The sequence below is a fragment of the Thunnus albacares genome, chromosome 23 (genome assembly GCF_914725855.1).
Source record: "Thunnus albacares chromosome 23, fThuAlb1.1, whole genome shotgun sequence".
Classification (NCBI taxonomy): Eukaryota; Metazoa; Chordata; class Actinopteri; order Scombriformes; family Scombridae; genus Thunnus; species Thunnus albacares.
Window position 1 is genome coordinate 25106195 of NC_058128.1, and position 19377 is coordinate 25125571.

The following is a 19377-nucleotide window of genomic DNA, read 5'->3' on the forward strand; positions in this document are numbered from 1 at the left end:
AGCGCCCTACCTCCTCATCCTGCGGACCTCCGGGGATCCCCGCCGAGCAGGAGGAGTCCAGCCCGGCGCCCAGCTCCTCCAGGCCCCGCTCCCTGCCCGGCTCCCGCTCCGAGGTGTCTCCGTTAAAGACGGGCGGTGGGGACTCGGCGCTGCTCAACGCCGCCATTTTAAACTGCGAGAAACTGAGTGGAAAATAATGGAGGGAAACGCAGGCTGGTGCTGCGGACAGGAGGGGGAGACAGAGACGCAGCACCGAGCTCCACACTCTCAACTGGCCGGATAACTGCTAACCCTGCCACAAATATAGCATTCTCATCAGTAATAATATAAAAAATGTTTTAATATCACATTTTCATATTAATAACATAATATATTATCACTCTCGTTATTATGGCCTGGTTAAGTAACGGTTTAAATGAACTCTCTCTCTACAATATTGCTCAATTTACAGGTATGACACAATAAATAAATAAATAAATAAATAAATAAATAAATAAATAATGAGGTTAAAATTTAAGCAGCCCTTCATGAGCATTCATTCTGCATGGGCCCCAGGGCCAGAGTTTACTATTGGGCCCCTATTGACTACTTTCAACCACACAATATGACAAAATACACAGAACTCTGTACACCCAACTTAGATTATGTCTTATGGGATTTACAAACACTGACAATTATATACAAGCCTCTTGTAACTGTCCCCTAATGTCACAACTTTGGACACAAGATTTTTTCCCTTGACTTTACTCTACGCCTCCAGATTAAAACCTCCATATAACTTAACTGTCACTAATTATAGAAAAGAAAATCATATTCAATCATATTCATTGAAAAGAAAAGGAAATATCTCTGGATATCATTGATGTTTGACAATCTTTTATTGGACAAATCAATTCACAATATTCAAAACCACACAGCGAGCTGTCTGGAGACATGTGAACTGTTTAATACATGATTCAACCTTCCTGTCAACCTTCAACAGATACTCTCAAAATGATAATTCTGAGACAGGACGTCCAGACAAAGTGATAATGTAGGACCTGTTTTCCTTAATATTGTGCTTTAGTGGTGAACATTTTCTAATAGATGTACACCACATGCAGTGAGGCATTTGGGGTCTCTGGGGTCCAGTTTATTTGACTGGTTTGTAATCCAGGCTTGCAACCTGTGAAACTGAACCACTAAAAGCCTGTTTTTCTTCCCTACATTTACCTTTTTGTCCAGAAAAAGACACAACAATCTGTTTCTGCTGAAGGAGGAAAGTTTCTCTTTGTTTGTTTGGCTTTGTTCACCTTTATTTAACACCAGCACATACAAGCAGGATGTTAGAATGAGAAATATTTGCATATTCATAGATTCTGAATTGTTCAGCGAGGGAGTAGAAGTAGATGACATTTTAATAATGTTTAACCAGGTAACTGAACTTTTTTTTTTAGTCTAAGCAGAGTATTGTTTGTTTAAAACATGTCTGGAAGGGATCTTTAAAAACACAACATCTGGACTAGTGTCTACCAGAGATGTGAAACACACAGAAGCTCCAGACTGAAGCCTAGTGGTGGCAGCATCACACGGTGGAGATGTTTCTCTGCAGCCTGTAGTCATGTAGAGGAACATATATGCTACCTGCTGCAGTCTGGCAGACACCTGCCCTCAGGACTGACAGCAAATCACTAAATATCTGACTTGTATTTGTCAGGGAGCTTTAATTCATAGAAATCCTCAGTAGAATGTGTGGACATTTATCAATCTAAATAACACAACACACTGTTAACATCTGTGATATGGTTTTATTGCAGTCTTGTGGTGATCTGACCAGCAGACTTATCTATATTTCCCTCACCGGTCAAAGCAGATGGCCGCCCACCAAGAGTCGGGGTCTGCTTGAGGTTTCTACCCGTTAAAGGGGAGTTTTTCCTTACCGCTGTCACCAAGTGCTGCTCATGGGGGAACTGTTGGGTCTCTGTAAATTAAAGAATACGGTCTTGACCTGCTCTATGTGAAAAGTGCCTTGAGATGACTTCTGTTGTGATATGGCGCTATATAAATAAAGATTGATTGATTGATTGATTGATTGATTGACAGGGGGAACTGAACTTCAATCTGATCAGCATAAGGTTTCAACCTGTGTTGTGTGGAACATTATCACTAGATCTGCAACTAATGATTATTTTCATTATAGATTAATCTGTTGTTTATTGTTTCAATTCATCGATGAGTTGCTTGGGCCATGAAATGTCATAAAATGTTAAAAAATGTCAAAAAGCCCAAGATGATGTCCTTAAATGTCTTGTTTTGTCCACAACTCAAAGATATTCAGTTTACTGTCATAGAGACTAAAGAAACCAGAAATATTCACATTAGAGAAGCTGGAATCAGAGAATTTGGACATGTTTTTCTTTATAAATGACTTAAAACGATTAATCTATTATCTAAATAGTCGCCGATTAATTTAACAGTTGGAAACTAATCAATTAATCAACTAATCATTGCAGCTGTAATTATCACATGATCTCTGCAGTGTCCTTTTAACTACATCTGTGATTTAGTCTGATCCTCAAATCATGTGAATCATTTATAAAAGTCTTTCACCATGTATGATCTTATGAAGACAAGAACAGTTTCAGCTAGACTATAAGCAGTAAAAGCTGTAGGTTCCTCTCTGTTGTCTACGCTGTCAGCAGATTGTAACAATCAGCTGACTTCAAGTCACATACTGGTGTTTGACTGGCTGCTGCAAAAACTTGATAGTGTTTCTGGCTGAATGTCCTCTGAGCTCACTTCTTGGGTTTTAAAAGTTAACAGTTCAGTTTTCAAACATCGACAGTGGGCTGGAAGGAAATCTGAAACTTCAATACTGGAGATGATACATTGAGATGTTTCATTTGTAATCCCAATCTAATATTTTATTTTTTACCCACATAGAAAATCCTCAAACAAAGAAAATGACTTTTCATTCCTCTAATCTTCAGTCAAGTTCTTCTAGCATCAACAGCTGTTTCTGGTATATTTGTTACTGAAGCTGGTTCAGTACTGGTTTGACTGAACTGCATTAGTTGAAGAGACACAGTGTGTACACAGTTCAATGCTGTCCACCTCCACAAAACAATAAAACACAAAAAGTCCCGTGTAAAAGACTGAGCAGCTCATTTCTTCTTGCCCGCTCTCTTCCCCTCTCCTTTCTTCGGTTTCCCTTTTCCTCTCAGCTTCCTCAGGCGAAGCATCTCCTCCTTGAAGTCTTCGTGCTCGTCTCTGAGGACAAAGACGGGAAACATTTAACCTTCTTTCATGCTTACTGAAGACATGTCCACACTAATGCAGGTAAATATGACAATGCTGTTAACATGTACACTATGGTGATATTTATTAAGCAAATATGGCAATATTACGAGGTCAAACCTGACACGTTTCGTTAACATTTCACATCAAGCCGACACAAATCTGCAGTGAACGTTGTCAGATTGATATAAAGGCTGCAGCAGCACAAAAACATGCAGAAAAGGAAATCCTGTTCTGCCTTCTGAGATAACTGTATTAAATGTATTATCTCTACTGTATCTCTTATGAACAAGGAAAATAAAATGAGTTGTTGAAGATAATCTTCTCAGATCAGATCAGTCAATAAAAATATTTTCCCCTCATGAAGCGACCGGTGAAAAAAGCTGAAAGAAAGCCTGTACTACCACGATAATGATGGATATTTAACAAACACAACTCAACATCCTGTCAGTCAATGCTTGTGTGTGTCAAATTTTATAAAACAGGCAGCAGAATTCACTCTCTAATAACAGGAAATGAAGAAATTGATACAAATATGCTATGTAAAATCTCTGCATTGTTAATCATTTCAATCATTTTTAGCTTCCTATACTTTCTCATTGATAGTGTTGTATATGTTAGTTTTTCTACAGCGAGCTCTCTGCTTAACTGTCTTGTCTTGTGTATTTTTAGGAGATTTATTACTACAAACAAACATTTCACTGGAAAAACTAAGATGGTGCGACCTGTTTTAAGCCCTGAGTAGTGTCTGAAGGTATTCCTTTCAGGCTGCATACCAGACCTCAGGAACTGTGCCAAGCTGTGAAGTCAATTTGACATAGTGGCCAAACCGTGTAATTACAACTTCCGGGTCTGTCACGTGATGCACACTGACCCCAAAAGCACTCCCCCCCCCCCCCCCCCCCACACACACAATCATTGGAAAAGGAGCGGCTGTAAAACTGTGAATAAATGTTTCTAAGCGAAATGACTCATTTCATTCCAATAACATTTGGAAAAGTGTGCAAGAGCCTGTGATTCAATTATTTTATCCCCATTCACGTGAGCAGAGAGCCAAACTGGAAGTCAGCCGGCTCGGCCAGTGGGAGTCTCTACTGAGCACGCTCTATGAGCCCTATGTGGAAGCAACATCCAGGTAAACACTGTTAAACACTTGCTGCTGCTTGTTAAGAATTTTATTTAGAGTGCACAGTAATGACTGAAGATGAGACGAGTGTATCGACATTTTTATCAACTCAGATCTTCTCTCATCTGAGTTGCTTGAGTTGCTTGAGGTCTGCTTGAGGTTTCTACCCGTTAAAGGGGAGTTTTTCCTTACCGCTGTCACCAAGTGCTGCTCATAGGGGAATTGTTGGGTCTCTGTAAATTAAAGAGTACGGTCTTGACCTGCTCTATGTGAAAAGTGCCTTGAGATGACTTCTGTTGTGATATGGCGCTATATAAATAAAAATTGATTGATTGATTGATTGATTGATCTGAACTACAGTGTTTGGAAAGTACCTTACTTTCCAAACACTGTAGTTCTACGTTGCTGCACCAGAGTTTTTAGAAAGAAAATCCACCTGACATTATGGAAGCCATGATGTCCCATCATCCCCATTGGAAACTGCACCCTTGCTTACTTGCATACTTACTATCCTTTCGAGTACAACTGTACCAAACACATTTTGATTGTTAGCAGCCCCATACATTAAGTCCCACTTAACTGCAAGTTTTAAAGACAGTTTATATTTAGTTGTGATCACTGAAGAACCAGTTCTACATAATTATTCAAAAAGACTAATATGACCCAAGTATAATGACTCAAAGATCAGCCACACTCTTTAGCCACATAGTTATAATCTGGCAGAGCAGTATCTAGAGTACCTGAACAGACCCATGAACCGGAGCTTCTGGGTCATGGAGTAGTAGATCTTGTGCTGTGGGTACCAGTCATACACCTCTTTCCTCTTGGCCATGGGAGGCTCCTGGAACAGCTGGACCACCTTCATGGACCTGGAGTCTGTCGGACGCACAACTTCCCCAAAGATCTGTGCACTCAGCCTGGCCATGCGCACCGCGTAGCTGGACAGACCGGCCATGACTGCTGAGCAGAGCAGACAGGAAGAGCTGCTGAGGAGAGGAGACAGCAAGAACATAAATCACACATGACTTGTGTGGAAGGTAAGGATGTGTAGAGAGCCCAGTATTTGTATTTGTATCTGTATTTATTTGGGTTTTTAAAGAGGGTGGTGGTTCAAGTCTTTGGAAAAGGATTGTTTTTATTTTTAAGATATTTTTGGGTGTTTTTGCCTTTAATGGATAGCTGATAGTAGACAATAAGGATGTGCAGAGAGCCCAGCATTTGTATTTGTATCTGTATTTGTTGAGGCAGCAAAATTATTTGTATTTGTATTTGAATAAAAGTAGAAAGAGGTTTAAAAATCATGTCTTTGTTTTCATTAAACTTTTAATTTTAGAAAATTTAAGTGTTACAATAAGTGTTCATGAAGCTTCCTCATGTGTCAGTAGCTCAGCTTTATCTCTGGGGAACACCCCCAACTCTGGGAGTGATGTCCAAATTAGGAAATGTGCATCATGTAGCAGGTGGATGTGACTCCCCTCGTTAATACCTGCTGATAGATGTAACAGTGAAGCAGAGGAGAGACACTGAGATAGAGATGCTGGTAGTTGACATGATTTATTTTTCTTCCTGAAAACAAATAATTTTTAAAATATTTGTATGAAACAAATATCTGTTAAAAAAACCCACTATTTGTGCTTTACCGAATAATGTATTTATATTGGGGCACACCCCTAGTGGAAAGTCAGGTGATACACTCTGCATACTAATCATCATACAGTACAGAGATTCTGATTTGGTATAAAAATACACTTAAACTTGATCAGTTGAGAGTTGTTGTGAGTGATGTTACATAGAACACAGTGTCAACCTTTCAAGGTTCAAATATCGTGGCAGGAGACATTTCAACACCTCATTTCAACACAAACAAGAAAAACAAGGCCTTGTTTCATCACACTTGTATCAGAGAGGCGTCAAACTGGTTTTACACACAGAACATTCTTCTCAATCTAGCACAGGATTTAAAAACAAAGCTGTAGATTCCTTAAAGTGTTTAAACCTGATCAGCTTTTATTATATAGACTTCTTCTAGACTTCAGACTAACTGATCATGGTCTCAGATTTAAGCAAAGATTCAGACCAAAAACAGCTCTGTGTTAAAGCAATGCAAGGAGCTGTATTGGTGGGGGCGTGTTATTTAAGGTCCATGTGAGACGATGAAATATGATCCAGGAAAACCAGTTGGAGCGAAAGATTCACGTGTTTAAAGCTTTATCAGAAGTCAAAACAGACATTTTTCAACTGTGCAAAGTTATCACGGCAGCAACTGTTTTATCTGTTTAAGACAATCATGAGCTAAACAGCATTCAGGTGCACTTGCATGTATGTGATTGGCCAATGCAGCACCTTGCCAGATGACTTTGGCGAGGGGTGCTGCATTGGCCAAAAGTTGAGCCTGGTTCAACTGGTTTTTGCTGGACGTCTCTGTGTTGTTTTGCTGATGTCTGCTGCGTTGTCACCAAAAACCAAACTGCTCCCACTGAGATGAATGACAGAGCAGCTTTTTTACCACACAGAGCTGATGGTGGTCTGAACACAGTTGGCCTGCAGATGTCACCGTTTTGTATCAAATGCTTCCAACACGAGCTTTGCTTCCTCCATCACTACTGCAACCATCATACACATGCAAGGAAAAAACTTTAACTTTTTAACTCAGTACAATCCCCCCCATACTTGGTATATCCATGACATCACTGATGACATTAGTAAAAGCATGAAAGCAGGAAGTGTTTGTCTGCCACCTCCTTTTAATTCCAGGGAAACTTCAGTTCAACATATCAGCTTTTAAGATGATATGTTGAACTTATCAGCAAACAGTTGCTTATTTCCACATTTAGCAGTTATGGAGCAACATTATCATTCATTTGGAGTCATGTTTCTGTCCACCTGGTGAATGTAAGTCCAATATTCACTCTCTTTTAGCTGTTTCTGCTCTCTACCAGCTCCTGAGGGAAATATCTGGCTCTTTAGCTGCTAAATGCTCCACTATGTTCACCAGCTAGTCTACAGCTAACTGTGTCTGTTTGCTGTTTGGTGCTGAGCAGGTAGTGTACGGCAGCTTTTTACAGCTGTTTCTCTGAAAACAGCTGCCTGCTGCTGCCGCCGAAAATGAGGCTATGAGAGCACTGAGAGTCAACCAAAACAGTAAAGTTGCAGCCAGACAGATAAACAACAAACTGAAACTCACTATAAAGCCGAGCGGAGCTGCAGAGTCACTGATAATTCTCTGTAGGTTCATCACTATGAGCCACGACCAACACATTACACACTGACAGCTCAGACATCCTAAAAATATAAAACTATAGCTGCTTTAAACAATATTCGTCTGTGTTTTGATTAACCAGAAAATGTTGATGGTTAACACCAAATGGTGAGATCTAACCATCTTTGTCACGGTTTGTCACATTTAGAGAAAACTGGAGTGACACCTGGCTGATGGTCTGACTCTGGTTCCAGTGTGCTGATTGTGAGCAGTGCTGCAGGTCTCTGTTGACTCTTCTGCTGGCTTATGGCACATAAAAACACAATGCTACTTGTGTTCTATTATCAGTGTATATAGTAGCTCATACATCATAATGTTATATAGGAGGATAACATTACTACATATTAGCTGTGTATGGCTAGCATAGATAGGCAAGCGTAAAAAGTTTGAATGAAAAAAACATTTACACAGTTGATAGCTGGTTACTATGCAACAGGCCACTGATTTGATTCATCTTCCATGTTATCAAATATCCTCTTTTTTATACCAGTTAGAATCTGTATTTGCAGGTGGGGAGTGATAGTATGTGTATGTCATTTTTAATGCGCAATATGTCAGTCTATCAGCAGCAACATGCCACCAGTCAAAGTGGAATATCACCAAGAATCAACATGTGACAGTAAAACATGAGTAGCATACTAGTGGAGAGTGGTGTCTGTCAGTGAGTGACATGCTGTTTATGAGTGGCAGCATGTCATGATCAGCAGGATCATCATCTGTCAGTAGAACATCAGTGACGTTCAGTTCAAGTGGCTGAACTGCAGCAACATGACACCCAACCGAGAGCAGCTTTACCATCAGCTGCTTAAAAACTAAGAGCTCATATGAAACATAAAAGGATAAATTCACAATTCTCTAAGTCTGTGTTCATGTTAATATCCATGTACCACTTGATTTGTTTAACTCAGACTGCTGAAGCTTTATGTCAACTTCAGATAAACTTTGGAATATATTTTGTCCACATCTCTTCAATTGGAATCACTACAGTGACCAAAAACAGTTCCAGTGTACTGTACGTATGTGCGTGTGAGAGTTGTGTTCAGACACAGTTGTGAACCTATTATCCTTTAACAATGCTGTCAAGTCAGAAACACCATCTATAATCAGAGAGAGTTTGTGATGGGAAGGTCTCTGCTTCTCATACATGTTAGCGTTCTACCTGCAAGTATAACTGAACTGTAACTAACTCCTCTTTACTTGGTTGCATTCTTACTGAGTCCAGTTTTATTCATATACAGTCAGAAAGTCTCTGAAGAACATGTGTGGGAATTAAAGCTGAGACTTGGTACTTTAATGTAGAACGTGCTGAAGCACAGAGTCTGAAGAATTAAAAATGTGTAACTGTCCAAATACTGTAGCTTCATAATATAGGAAGTAAATCTATTCATTATAAAGTGTGTACATTTAAAGCACAATTAAGACTGTTACGTTCAAATGCAACAAAACTATTTTCTTGTAGACATTCAGTACAGTAACTAAACTAAACTGCAAATGAGTCTTCTGTGAAGAATTGATGAAAGTTATTATGTAATCAGTTTCTGAAAAAATGTGTCATTCATACATCTATCATTTCTCACACTGACTGTTCTATGATCTATGATCTGTGTTTAGTGTTTCAGTCATATTACAGCCAGGTGTGTTAGCAGACTTCCAGGAGTTAACGTCTCGAAAACCTTTTTGTTTATTTTGCTTGTGGTTATTAAACTAAAGTTCATACAACCAAAAAAGCAGAACTCAAAGCCAAGTCTAATAGCACACAATGATCACTGACATATCAATAACCCCACTGAATGATAAAAAAGAAACTAAACCTGAGGTTATGTTCAGTAACATGTAGAGTCATACTCCAGATTTTGTTTCCATACAATGAAGAGACTTGGAATATAATAAAAGTTCATTAGAGCACACTGTAAACAAAGTGAACAATACAAATCTACACTTGTGTATGAATAATATTTTGCCAAAATCAACACACAGTTATTGAAGGGATGTGGAGGAAAGAAACAGAAGAAGAGCTGCAACTAACTATCATTTTCATTATTGATCTGTATCAATCTGTTGATTATTTTCTCGATTAGTTGTTCGGTCTATAAAATGTCAGAACATGTTGAAATAAGAGTGTAAGTGTTTCCTAAAGCCTAAGATGACGTCCTCATATTCAGTTTACTGTCATAGAAGACTAAAGAAACCAGAAATATTCACATTTGAAAAGCTGGAATCAGAGAATTTGGACATGTTTTTCTTTGAAAATGACTCAAAAAGATTAGTTGATTATCAAAATAGTTGGTGATTAATTTAATAGTTGCTGATCAATTAATCGACTGATCGTTGCAGCTCTAAACAACAGACAGTCTTCCAAACACTCAAGGCGCTTTACACCACATGCCACATTCACCCGTTCACATACACATTATTATTCAAAGTTAAGTATTTTATATGCATCTTTTAAACATGTCTGGAGGAGATCTTTAAGTAAAGGATCTGAATACTTCTTCCACCACTGTATTATGTTCATAAACTTGAATAAAGCCCTCATGCTAACGAGCTGAATGGAAACACCGTGTGAACCTTCAGTACCAGTAACAACATTGTTCTTACCTGAGTCTGTATTGAAGAACACACCAGTGTTGGGCCGCTGTAACACCGAACTTTATCTAACTAACACATGTAATTCATCGCTTCTTTAGCTCACGTTAACCTTCACATACCATACTGCCATCACTGTCTCTACTGCGCATGGCACATTTTCCTGTGAGCTGATTGGTTAGTGGCTTTCACTTCCTGTGTTATAGTAAACTGGTGTTTCATTTGTAAAAAAGATGCATGTCACAAGATGCAAATATCACACAAAGGTATCGGTTAACCCGCATACACTTACACCAGCAACAGTCAGTCTGTTCTTACTGACGTCGTAGCTGCTTTATCTTATATGAACCCTAGCGCTGACAGGAAGTCCGTCATTTTTAAGAGTTCCGCGGGTCTGACAGGTTTTATACAAAGTTCCGCTTTTCGGTCGGCTTTGGTTCAATTACTTTTTTTTCTCTTTTGTTTGCTTTTTGGTTAATTTTTCTATTTCCACAAAAAATAGATCATCCTATATGAATTGTAAGGTAACTCCAGGCAGCAGTTTTTCCAATTCACTACTCTAAAATGTGTTCCGCACTTGTCGTCATAATAATAATAATAATAATAATAATAATAACAATAACAATAACAAAAAGGATAGCTGTTATTGATTTCATTCTATAATTGCAGTTGTCATAGAAAATAATAGCAATGATAGTATGATGAAGATTGCGAGATGCTGTTGAAAGCGCCAGAAAATACTACTGAGTGAACCTTTAATAAAAACAGCAATAAAGATGATAAAAGTTCAGTTATCCAATCAGCCAATCACGTGGCAGCAATGTAGTGCGTAAAATCATGCAGATACAGATTGAGGTCAGAGGAGAATGGCCAGACTGGTTGGAGCTGACAGAAAGGTCACGGTAACTCAGATAACTTCTTTATAACTGTGGTGAGCAGAAAAGCATCTCAGAATGCACAACATGTGGAACCTTGAAGCAGGGGGGCTACGACAGCAGAAGACCACCGTGGGGGTTCCATTCCTGTCAGTCAAGAACAGAAATGTGAGGCTGCAGTGGGCTGAGACTCAGCAACACTGGACAGTTGAAGACTGGAAAAATGTAGTGTGGTCTGATGAATTTCCATATTTCTATTTCTGCTGAGACACACAGATGGTATGGTCAGAATTTGACATCAACAGCAGGAATTCATTGACCCAACCTGGCTTGTGTCACCAGTCCAGGCTGCTGCTGGTGCTGTAATGGTGTGGAGAATGTTTTCTTGGCACACTTTGAGCCCCTTAATACCAATCAATCGTGGTTTGAATGCCACAGCCTATCTGAGTATGTCGCTGACCACGTGACTCCCTTTATGAACACAATTTACCCATCTCCTAATGGCTGCTTCCATCCTCAAACTGGTTTCATGAATATGACAATGAATTCAGTGTATATCAACAGCCTCCCCAGTCTCCACATCTGAACCCAATAGAACACCGTTGGGATGTGGTAGAACAGGAGATTCACAGCATGAATATGCAGCTGACAAATCTGCAGAAATGATGTGATGCAATCATGTCAACAAGGACCTGAATCTCAAAGGAATGCTTCCAAAATCTTGCGGCATCCATGCCACAAAGAACTGAGGCTGTTTTGAGAGCAAAGAGAGACCCTACCCGGTATTAGTATTGTATTCCTAATAAAGTGCTTGGTGAATGGATATACATAGTATATGCCCATTTTCAGTCCATTAATTTATAGCTTTAATCAAGTGTGTGGATACTGTCCATGTGTTCTGAGATGGCAATTAAATCATCAACATTTATGGTAGCATCCTCACCTCTACATCCTATAGTCTACTTGACATAATAATAATAATGATAATGATAATAATAAGGCCTTTTTAAAAGAGTCTTGGGTCTGTACTGACCTCAGACGGTTGGGAAGTCTGTTCCACAAGCGTGGTGCAGCAGATCCCTGCCAGCTCCTGCCAGGTATCCCTGTGAGGAGCACATTGCAGTAGTCCAGTCCTGAGGAGATAAAAGCATGGACAAGTTTCTCTGCATCTGACAGGAGAGCGGGGTTAGAGAGGGCCGGAGTTTACAGATGTTTTTGAGATGGCAGAAATAGGTTTTGCACAGATATGGTCTTATATGGTCATCAAAAGTCAGCTGAGGGTCAAACCTAACACCCAGATTAGTGACTGAGGAGGAAAGTGGGACGTCCTGGCTATCAAAGGTGAGATGAGGTATGGGGGATGACTGAATCTGGTGTGGAGTGCCAATAAGGAGAGCTTCAGTTTTGCTGCTGTGTAACCGGAGGAAATGTGTGCTCATCCAGGCCTTTATCTCCTTGAAGACAGGTATTGATGCATGACATGGCTGCAGAAGGGCTTGGGGCAGTTTTGATGTACTGCTGGCTATCATCAGCATAGTAATGAAAAGACATTCCATGTCTGCTGATGACATGTCCAAGGGGGAGTATGTAGAGAGTAAACAGGATGGAGCTGAGAACCGATCCTTGTGGAACACCACAGATGACAAGGAGTCTGACAGTCCAATGGTGATGAGGCATGTGATCAAACTGTGGTTATATGTTTATTTAATGCCACAAAATGGTCTATTCCCTGTTTTCTATTGTATTTTAATTTATATAATTGCAACTATAATAATCTGAATGGCCTTTTGAATTACTACTTGTTTCATGGACAGTTTCTCTTCAGTCTACAGGGCAGCATGATTATTTTTCTTTATTGTGTCTTTACAATTTATAACCACAAGAGGGTGCCAGATATGTAGTAACAGACAACTGCAGTCAGATTCTGCTGGACATTTTTAGAGCTTTACCTCCACAATCTGAACAGAGTAAAGCTGCTTGACAGAAAACACAGTGAACACAGACTCAGGGCAGAGATGACAAGAGGAACTTCTATGAAAAGGGTCAGAGGTCTGCTTTGTTTCTGCCCTAGTGTCACACCAGAGCAGCCGTTTGAGCAAATGAGACCCCGTATGTCATCGAAATTAAACATAACATTATGCCTCATTGATGTGCAAAAAATTCACAGCTACTTGCCAGTAATAGATATTGTTAGACTTGAATATTGTATGAGCCAATTCATGTAAAAGACAAGCTTTTTCCAGTGTAAATATGACAAATCTGAAATGATATTTTGCCCTCTAAACACATTAATGAAAGAAAACAAACAAAAAACAAGACTGAAAGTCTGGGGGCTGCAAGGCTGTGCACCCCTCTATAAAAGTAGTGAGCGAACAGCATATTGATGAATGAATTTGATTTTCTTAATAGTTGGGATAATCATTGAGCTGAGAGAGGTAAGGTCATGGGGTCATTAAAGCTGCATTCATTTATTTATTTTTGGCCTCAAGGGGACAGCAGAACAAACAGATTATCACATTATAAAGTTGTTATGGTGAAAATGTTCGCAGACAATTTTTTTATTCACATATCAGAGCAACATTAGCGTTCCTTTGGTGCTGTGTTTGTGTCCACCTGATGAAGTCTAATATTAATTCTCCTTTTAGCTCTGCTTTAGCTTCTAAATGTTTCATTATGTTCACCAGCTAGTCTTTAACTGTGTCTTTCTGTTTGGTGCTGGGCAGGTAGTGTACAGTGGGTTTATCTGAGCTTTTTCACTGAAAACAGCTGCCTGCCGCTCCTGGAAGCCAGGTAGACGAGAACGCTGAGACTGAACCAAAACAATAAAGTTATGTGCTGTTAAAAACAAAGCAATAATTCTTAAACAGGCTAAATATCTCTGTAGAGCTGAGGGAAATTGCAGATTTGGTGATAATTCTCTGTGAGTTCATCTCTATGAGTTACACCTGTCACCTCACAGTTATTTGATCCATTGTTCATGTAAAACTACTGATTAGTACAGCTACAAAACCAATATCTTTAAAATCAGAGATAAGATATAGGAAATGATCCCTCTGGAGAGTATGAATTTGCTGAGGAAATCAAGTCCTGTTCCTGACAGCCAAGAAACAAGGTTAACAAACAACAAAGCTCAGTCAGTACCTTTGTTGTCAGACTTGCTAAAAGGACATCTGAGAAAATAACATTTGAAAACATCTTGGATCAGCAGTTACCTACTTCAGTAGAGTCTTATAATAGTAATTTTACCTCTGAAGTAAAGTTTAGCGGCGTGTCACATGGCTTGGACTCAAGTCACAAAAATGATGACTTTGGACTTGACAAAATCCAAAAAGATTTGCAACTCGAGTTTGACTTTGACACCAATAACTCGTGACTTCTCATCAACTTTAGTCCTGTGACTTTGAATGACTTTATCTTCCTCCAAAAATTCATAATTGTGTTATAAAAAAGTGAACAAAGAAACAGTTCTTCATTATCCAGACAACATGATACACTTTAATAGATCAGTCTGACAGCAGCCAGTTGTGTTGAGGAAGCAGGAGGTAAAGGTGTGTTTGTCAGCAACAGACAGACAACAGATGATACCTCAGATTATCATGTAAAGACTCTGCTGAGGTCAACGATAACTGACTACAACATGCAAAACAACCAGCTCAGATATACAAATGTCTGTATATGTCACAGGAAAAACACAGAGACACACCTGCCCAAACTAGAAACTTTAATAACATCCATTATATATGAACATTTATCATAAATCTGTTCCATCCAAAAAAGTATTAAAAGTCATGTAATATAATATAGCTAATAGTTGAATATAGAATTAAAATAAGAAAGGTAGGAGTAACCTTTTGAAGGTAGGCCTTAGGCCTTACTTGGGTGGTAGATCTGAGGCTTGCACAATCAGTGACATTTTAAAACTATAAAAGGCCTTTTACTAACATCATTGTTTGTTTTACTTTAGTTCCAAAATGTTGTATCTGATTATTTCTCCCTTTTTATCTTACTACTTATACTAATACTACTTATCTTAATGTGAATGTGTGAGCTTCACTGTGCAGAATGTTGTATGTGCAGATTTTGTTTTACATTAATCTGCTGAAAGTGGAAAGTTTCTGTATTCAATAAAAATCTGATTTTAAGGGACAGGCCTATTAGCATGATTTGTGACATCACATCTAGTTTGCAGCCAATTGTGGTCCAATATTCAATGTGGAAACTTGAAACCTCCAGTGCACATACACTGAGAGACACTGTGTCCAGCAGTTAACCCTGTGAAATGAAATATATTTGCATATTTATAGATTCTGGAATTTTTAATGAGGGAGAAGGAGTAGATGCCTTTATAAGGATTTTAAAGCAGTAATTATACATTTTTGTGTGGAAAAAAACATCAGACACACATTATTGTTCCAAGCAGACCGATTTCATTTGTCTTAATACATGTCTGGAGGGAATCTTTAATTATATTATTTGATTGATTGGTATTTTATACACTTTTAGTGACTGGATTTGAGCTTTTTTATTGTGCTGAATTGTTTTATCTAGTTTTAACCTCACTTTGTAACTCTGTTTGGAAAAGTGCTTAATGAATTATGTTTATTAATGCTATTATTATAACAACTTTGAATAGTAAAATAAAGCATGTAAGCAGACTGTATAACTCAGGACCCTTCTATAAGATAAGGCCTTAAAATGAGGCAGTGATGCAGGTTTTGGCTTAAGGCCCTCATCATTTCAGTCTATAATGTCTTTTAGTGGTTTATGCAGTATTATCAATTTTCAATTCATTATATCATCACAAACTACCTGCCACATGGTGAACCTGGAGCCTTCAGACCCTCGAGGGTCTGCGGCTGGGGAAAGTTGACCAAATTAGTAATCCAGCCTCAGTCCTGCTGGAGTATAGTTTATTTTAGCAATAATACTTGCAATTTTAAGTAATATTCCAATTGCAGGACTGTAACTCACTATTGAGGATGTACAGGATTTGAGTGCATGCAATAAAACATAAGCAGTAGGTTATAAATATAGGTTAGTAGTAGCAGTAGTAACATACTTTTGATTGTTCAATCAAATATCATGTAGCCTGTAAGCTAACACTGTGCTCCTCCAGACAGACTGGTGTTGATTGGTCGGTGGACAGGCCTGCTCTGTAGCAGCTGCCGTCATCCCATCAGACGTGCTGGGGATGCTGACTCTGCTGGCTGATCCCTCCACACTCTGCTGCTGCTGATGGACTGCGGTCTGAGCTCTGTTTGGATACATCAGGTACATTCACACTCTTATATGAAGCTGGACACATCGTCTGAGTCGTATAATGACTCTGATTGTGTATGGAAATGGGGTTCTGTTAAATACAGGCGCACGATTCTCTCTAGTTGTTTCTACAGCTTTCACTGCCCGCTTCTTTGTCCATCGTTCATTTTAGTGGGTGGGTTATGCAGTCAGTGTTCATGGTGTTAGCTATGTGTAAAATACAGCCTTTGGCTATAGACCTGAATGTTGTGCTGATGTGTTTTGTGCATGTTGGTGTCGCCCTGCTCAGACAGATGGATGCTGGATCCGGGGCTGAGATGAGATAAGCGTCCTCTGTCTCCGCCGAGCTGCTGCAGCGCCGCACACGCAGGGAAGACGTGGGCACTTTGGTAGCCGAAAACACCGGAATATAGGGATTAACACTTTTATTTGGTGGTGAGCTGTGCCACTTGAAAGGTTTGGCTTCACTTTGCACCTTAACCTAATCGCCACCTCGATAGGCTAATGGTCCCGACGCTGCTCTCCAGAGGTGATGTGAGCTGAACTCGCGGGGAAGCCGCAGAGGAGCTGTCCGTCTGTCGAGGTGCTGATGCGGCTGTGACAGAAGCGAGCATGGCTGCCGGGAAGTTACTGCTCTACGCCGGTCTCTCTCTTTCTCTCTGCGCCCTGGGCATGCTGGCCGTGGCGATGTGCTCCGACCACTGGTACGAGACTGACGCCAGGAGGTACCGGGAGCGGTGCCGAAGCTTTTCCAGCCGCCGCAAGGACCCGGGCTTCATCTACATCCCCAACAACAGTCTGCCGCTGCGGGCCAGCCGGAGCAGCCTGCCCCGCTGGGAGGAGAAGCTGCTCCTGGCCCGGAACCGGCGGCAGCTGTTCGCCATGAGCGCCGCGGACGAGTGCAGCAGGCAGTATAACTCAACCAACATGGGGCTCTGGAGGAAATGCCATCGGCTGGGCTTCGATCAAGAAATCGAAGATCTCATCCGGAAAGGTAAGGATGAAATAAACAACCCAAAAGAGCTGTTTGAAGGAACAGCAATGTGACACCAACACGGCAGGGATGTGCTGTGACATTTCTCATAGAAAAATCAATTAGCCTGCTCTGTGGTGATTGTTCATTTGACCAAAGGGCGAACAAGGGCATCGAGATGTTTTCTTGCTATTCTGGAAGCATGTTTGTCCAAAGGCATGCACAGCGTCTGTGTGTGTGTGTGAATGGGTATGGACGGCCTGTGGCTGCAGACTGCTTGTTGTCATGCTATTTTGCAGAAGAGATGTGCATGTTAATTGTGACGCTGAGCAGCAGTGCGTGTCTGTTCTCCTTGTTCTCAGGTCTTGATTGTACTTTAAATGGTGATCTCCTGACCCCTGCAACTGCAAATAATGACATAATCATTTAAGGGTGTATGGGCTTGCCAGCTCAACCACTCACCATGAAGCAGGAAGAGGTGGAGGGGGGCACTCAGAGCGCTATGGCCTACTATCTTACATCAAGAGTTCATAAGGTGCATACTACAAATAGGCTTGTTTTTTTCAGAGAGGTGGAATTTATTCAGTTTTAAGGTATCCAGTGAGATCTTTTATAGCCTGGAGGGAGGGCACTGCTACATTAACCTGCTTGCGGGGCCAGGGCACACATTAGCTGGTGGGCCACATTCTTCACTCTGTGCATGTACAGTATTCCAATGCTGGAACATTGCATAGTATGGTATCTATGATATATATCAAGGTGCATATTTGCTGTGTGGTAAATTGATAAAACACAAATTAATTTGGGTATACGCACCATTAATCACAGTATCACATTCTTAAAACTAGTTTTTTACATAGATATTTGGTATATCTTCAAGACAAGACCTCAGCATAAGGAAATAAAGCAGTTATCCCTAACCTTGTCAGCTGATGATAGAGCATTTACTTTAACAAAGTTACCATTAATTACAGCACCCAAACCCAAAAACAGTAAAGCTGGGGCGTTTGAGGCCGTGGGCCAGTTGACCATTTTGCCAAGTTGCTAATCCAGCCTTGCTCATAAGTGGTTTCAGGGTGTTTTGCTGGTTACAGGTTCACAATGTGAAGATTTGTTAACTTTTGGTGTTTGATATCATTCTACAATGAATATCTTTTGGGTTTTTGGTTGTTGGTCAAACAAAATCAGCAATTTGATAACAAACAACTTATTTTTCTTCTTTTACATTTTTTTTTGAATAAACCTTTCATCCAGTGATTCCTTACCTTTTGGATTGGTCGTTACTAAGAGACAATACATACTGTGACCCCTCATCACAGGACATGGTATGTGAGTTATTGGCAGCTACACTAAAGATGATTGCTTTGAAGACTGAAGAGATGAAAGTATCCAGCATTTTAAAAGAAAAAAAACAATAATTTGAGAAAAGTCTTATAAACAGAAACTAATTTCTCTTTCTGACACCTTTAATTATCTTGTGACATGTGGGGCAATGACCCCCAGGTTAGGAATCAGTGATTAAACAGTTATTCAAAAAATAAGCAGTAATACAATGCTTGAAGTAGGTATGAGATGGAGTTAGCGTAAATGCTGTTCAATATGAATCATGATGAGAATTTGTTAAGCTGAGTCCTGATGTGAGGGTCATACATCAATCACATTATGAAACATGGCAGTTTAATTTGTTGCTCAGACTCCTGTAAATTCATGCCGTTTAAACCCATTCCAACCCAACAGTGATTCATGTTTCCAAGGATGATGAGATGTTTACGACCACAGCCAAAACAAATCATAAAGTCTGCATCAGTAAAACTCAAATACATAAGTTTCCATTTATGTGGTTGAAGTTGCTGATGCTACAGAGGCAGGTTTGTATTAAAAAGACAGGGAGGCTGAGGTTTCTGATGGACTCAGCCCAAGCTGAAAGAGGAGAGTGTGTGTGCACTCTGAATGCATGTGTGTGCTGCAGCTGTGCCTTCCTTTGAGGACGCCTCAATGGCCTTGATGGCCCACCATCTGCAGT

The 19377-nt window shown here is 40.0% G+C and overlaps 3 protein-coding genes and 1 long non-coding RNA gene across 11 annotated transcripts in view; 2 read left to right on the forward strand and 2 right to left on the reverse strand.

Moving 5' to 3' along the window:
* Window positions 1–298, reverse strand: part of braf (B-Raf proto-oncogene, serine/threonine kinase) — a 41624-nt gene extending 41326 nt beyond the window's left edge. The window contains exon 1 of one of the 4 annotated variants that reach the window (XM_044342784.1): window positions 11–298. In XM_044342784.1, coding sequence (XP_044198719.1) covers window positions 11–166 — 156 coding nt within the window. In that variant the 5' untranslated portion in view covers window positions 167–298. The remainder of the gene's footprint in view (window positions 1–10) is intronic. The other 3 variants (XM_044342785.1, XM_044342786.1, XM_044342787.1) reach the window with 3 other exon arrangements.
* A 568-nt stretch (window positions 299–866) lies between these two features.
* On the forward strand, window positions 867–3024 carry LOC122975454. The gene is made up of 2 exons (XR_006400674.1): window positions 867–1842; window positions 2083–3024. It is a non-coding gene; the product is annotated as an uncharacterized LOC122975454 (long non-coding RNA).
* Window positions 2877–10627, reverse strand: mrps33 (mitochondrial ribosomal protein S33). Of its 4 annotated transcripts, none has more exons than XM_044343900.1 (3): window positions 10540–10627; window positions 5143–5385; window positions 2877–3249 (listed from the first exon to the last, which is right to left on the reverse strand). In XM_044343900.1, the coding sequence occupies exons 2-3, from the start codon at window positions 5355–5357 to the stop codon at window positions 3144–3146; spliced, it is 321 nt and encodes a 106-aa protein (XP_044199835.1). In that variant the 5' UTR covers window positions 5358–5385; window positions 10540–10627; the 3' UTR covers window positions 2877–3143. The 4 variants fall into 4 exon arrangements, with proteins under 4 accessions (XP_044199835.1, XP_044199834.1, XP_044199833.1 ...); XM_044343899.1 differs by having other exon boundaries at window positions 5143–5388; window positions 10540–10612; XM_044343898.1 differs by having other exon boundaries at window positions 10260–10579.
* Window positions 10628–15902: 5275 nt separating this feature from the next.
* Window positions 15903–19377, forward strand: part of tmem178b (transmembrane protein 178B) — a 137768-nt gene continuing 134293 nt past the window's right edge. Inside the window, exons 1-2 of one of the 2 annotated variants that reach the window (XM_044344149.1) lie at window positions 15903–16393; window positions 16671–17375. In XM_044344149.1, coding sequence (XP_044200084.1) covers window positions 16994–17375 — 382 coding nt within the window. In that variant the 5' untranslated portion in view covers window positions 15903–16393; window positions 16671–16993. The remainder of the gene's footprint in view (window positions 16394–16670; window positions 17376–19377) is intronic. The other variant, XM_044344150.1, reaches the window with a different exon arrangement.

What these genes read in the sequence shown, in the direction of transcription:
- mrps33 (XM_044343900.1), bottom strand. Translation starts at nt 5,357, where the DNA reads ATGGCCGGTCTGTCCAGCTACGCGGTGCGCATGGCCAGGCTGAGTGCA. An exon ending in CGGTTCATGGGTCTGTTCAG is followed by an intron (nt 3,250 to 5,142) that starts GTACTCTAGATA and finishes CTTTGTCCTCAG; the next exon opens with AGACGAGCACGAAGACTTCA.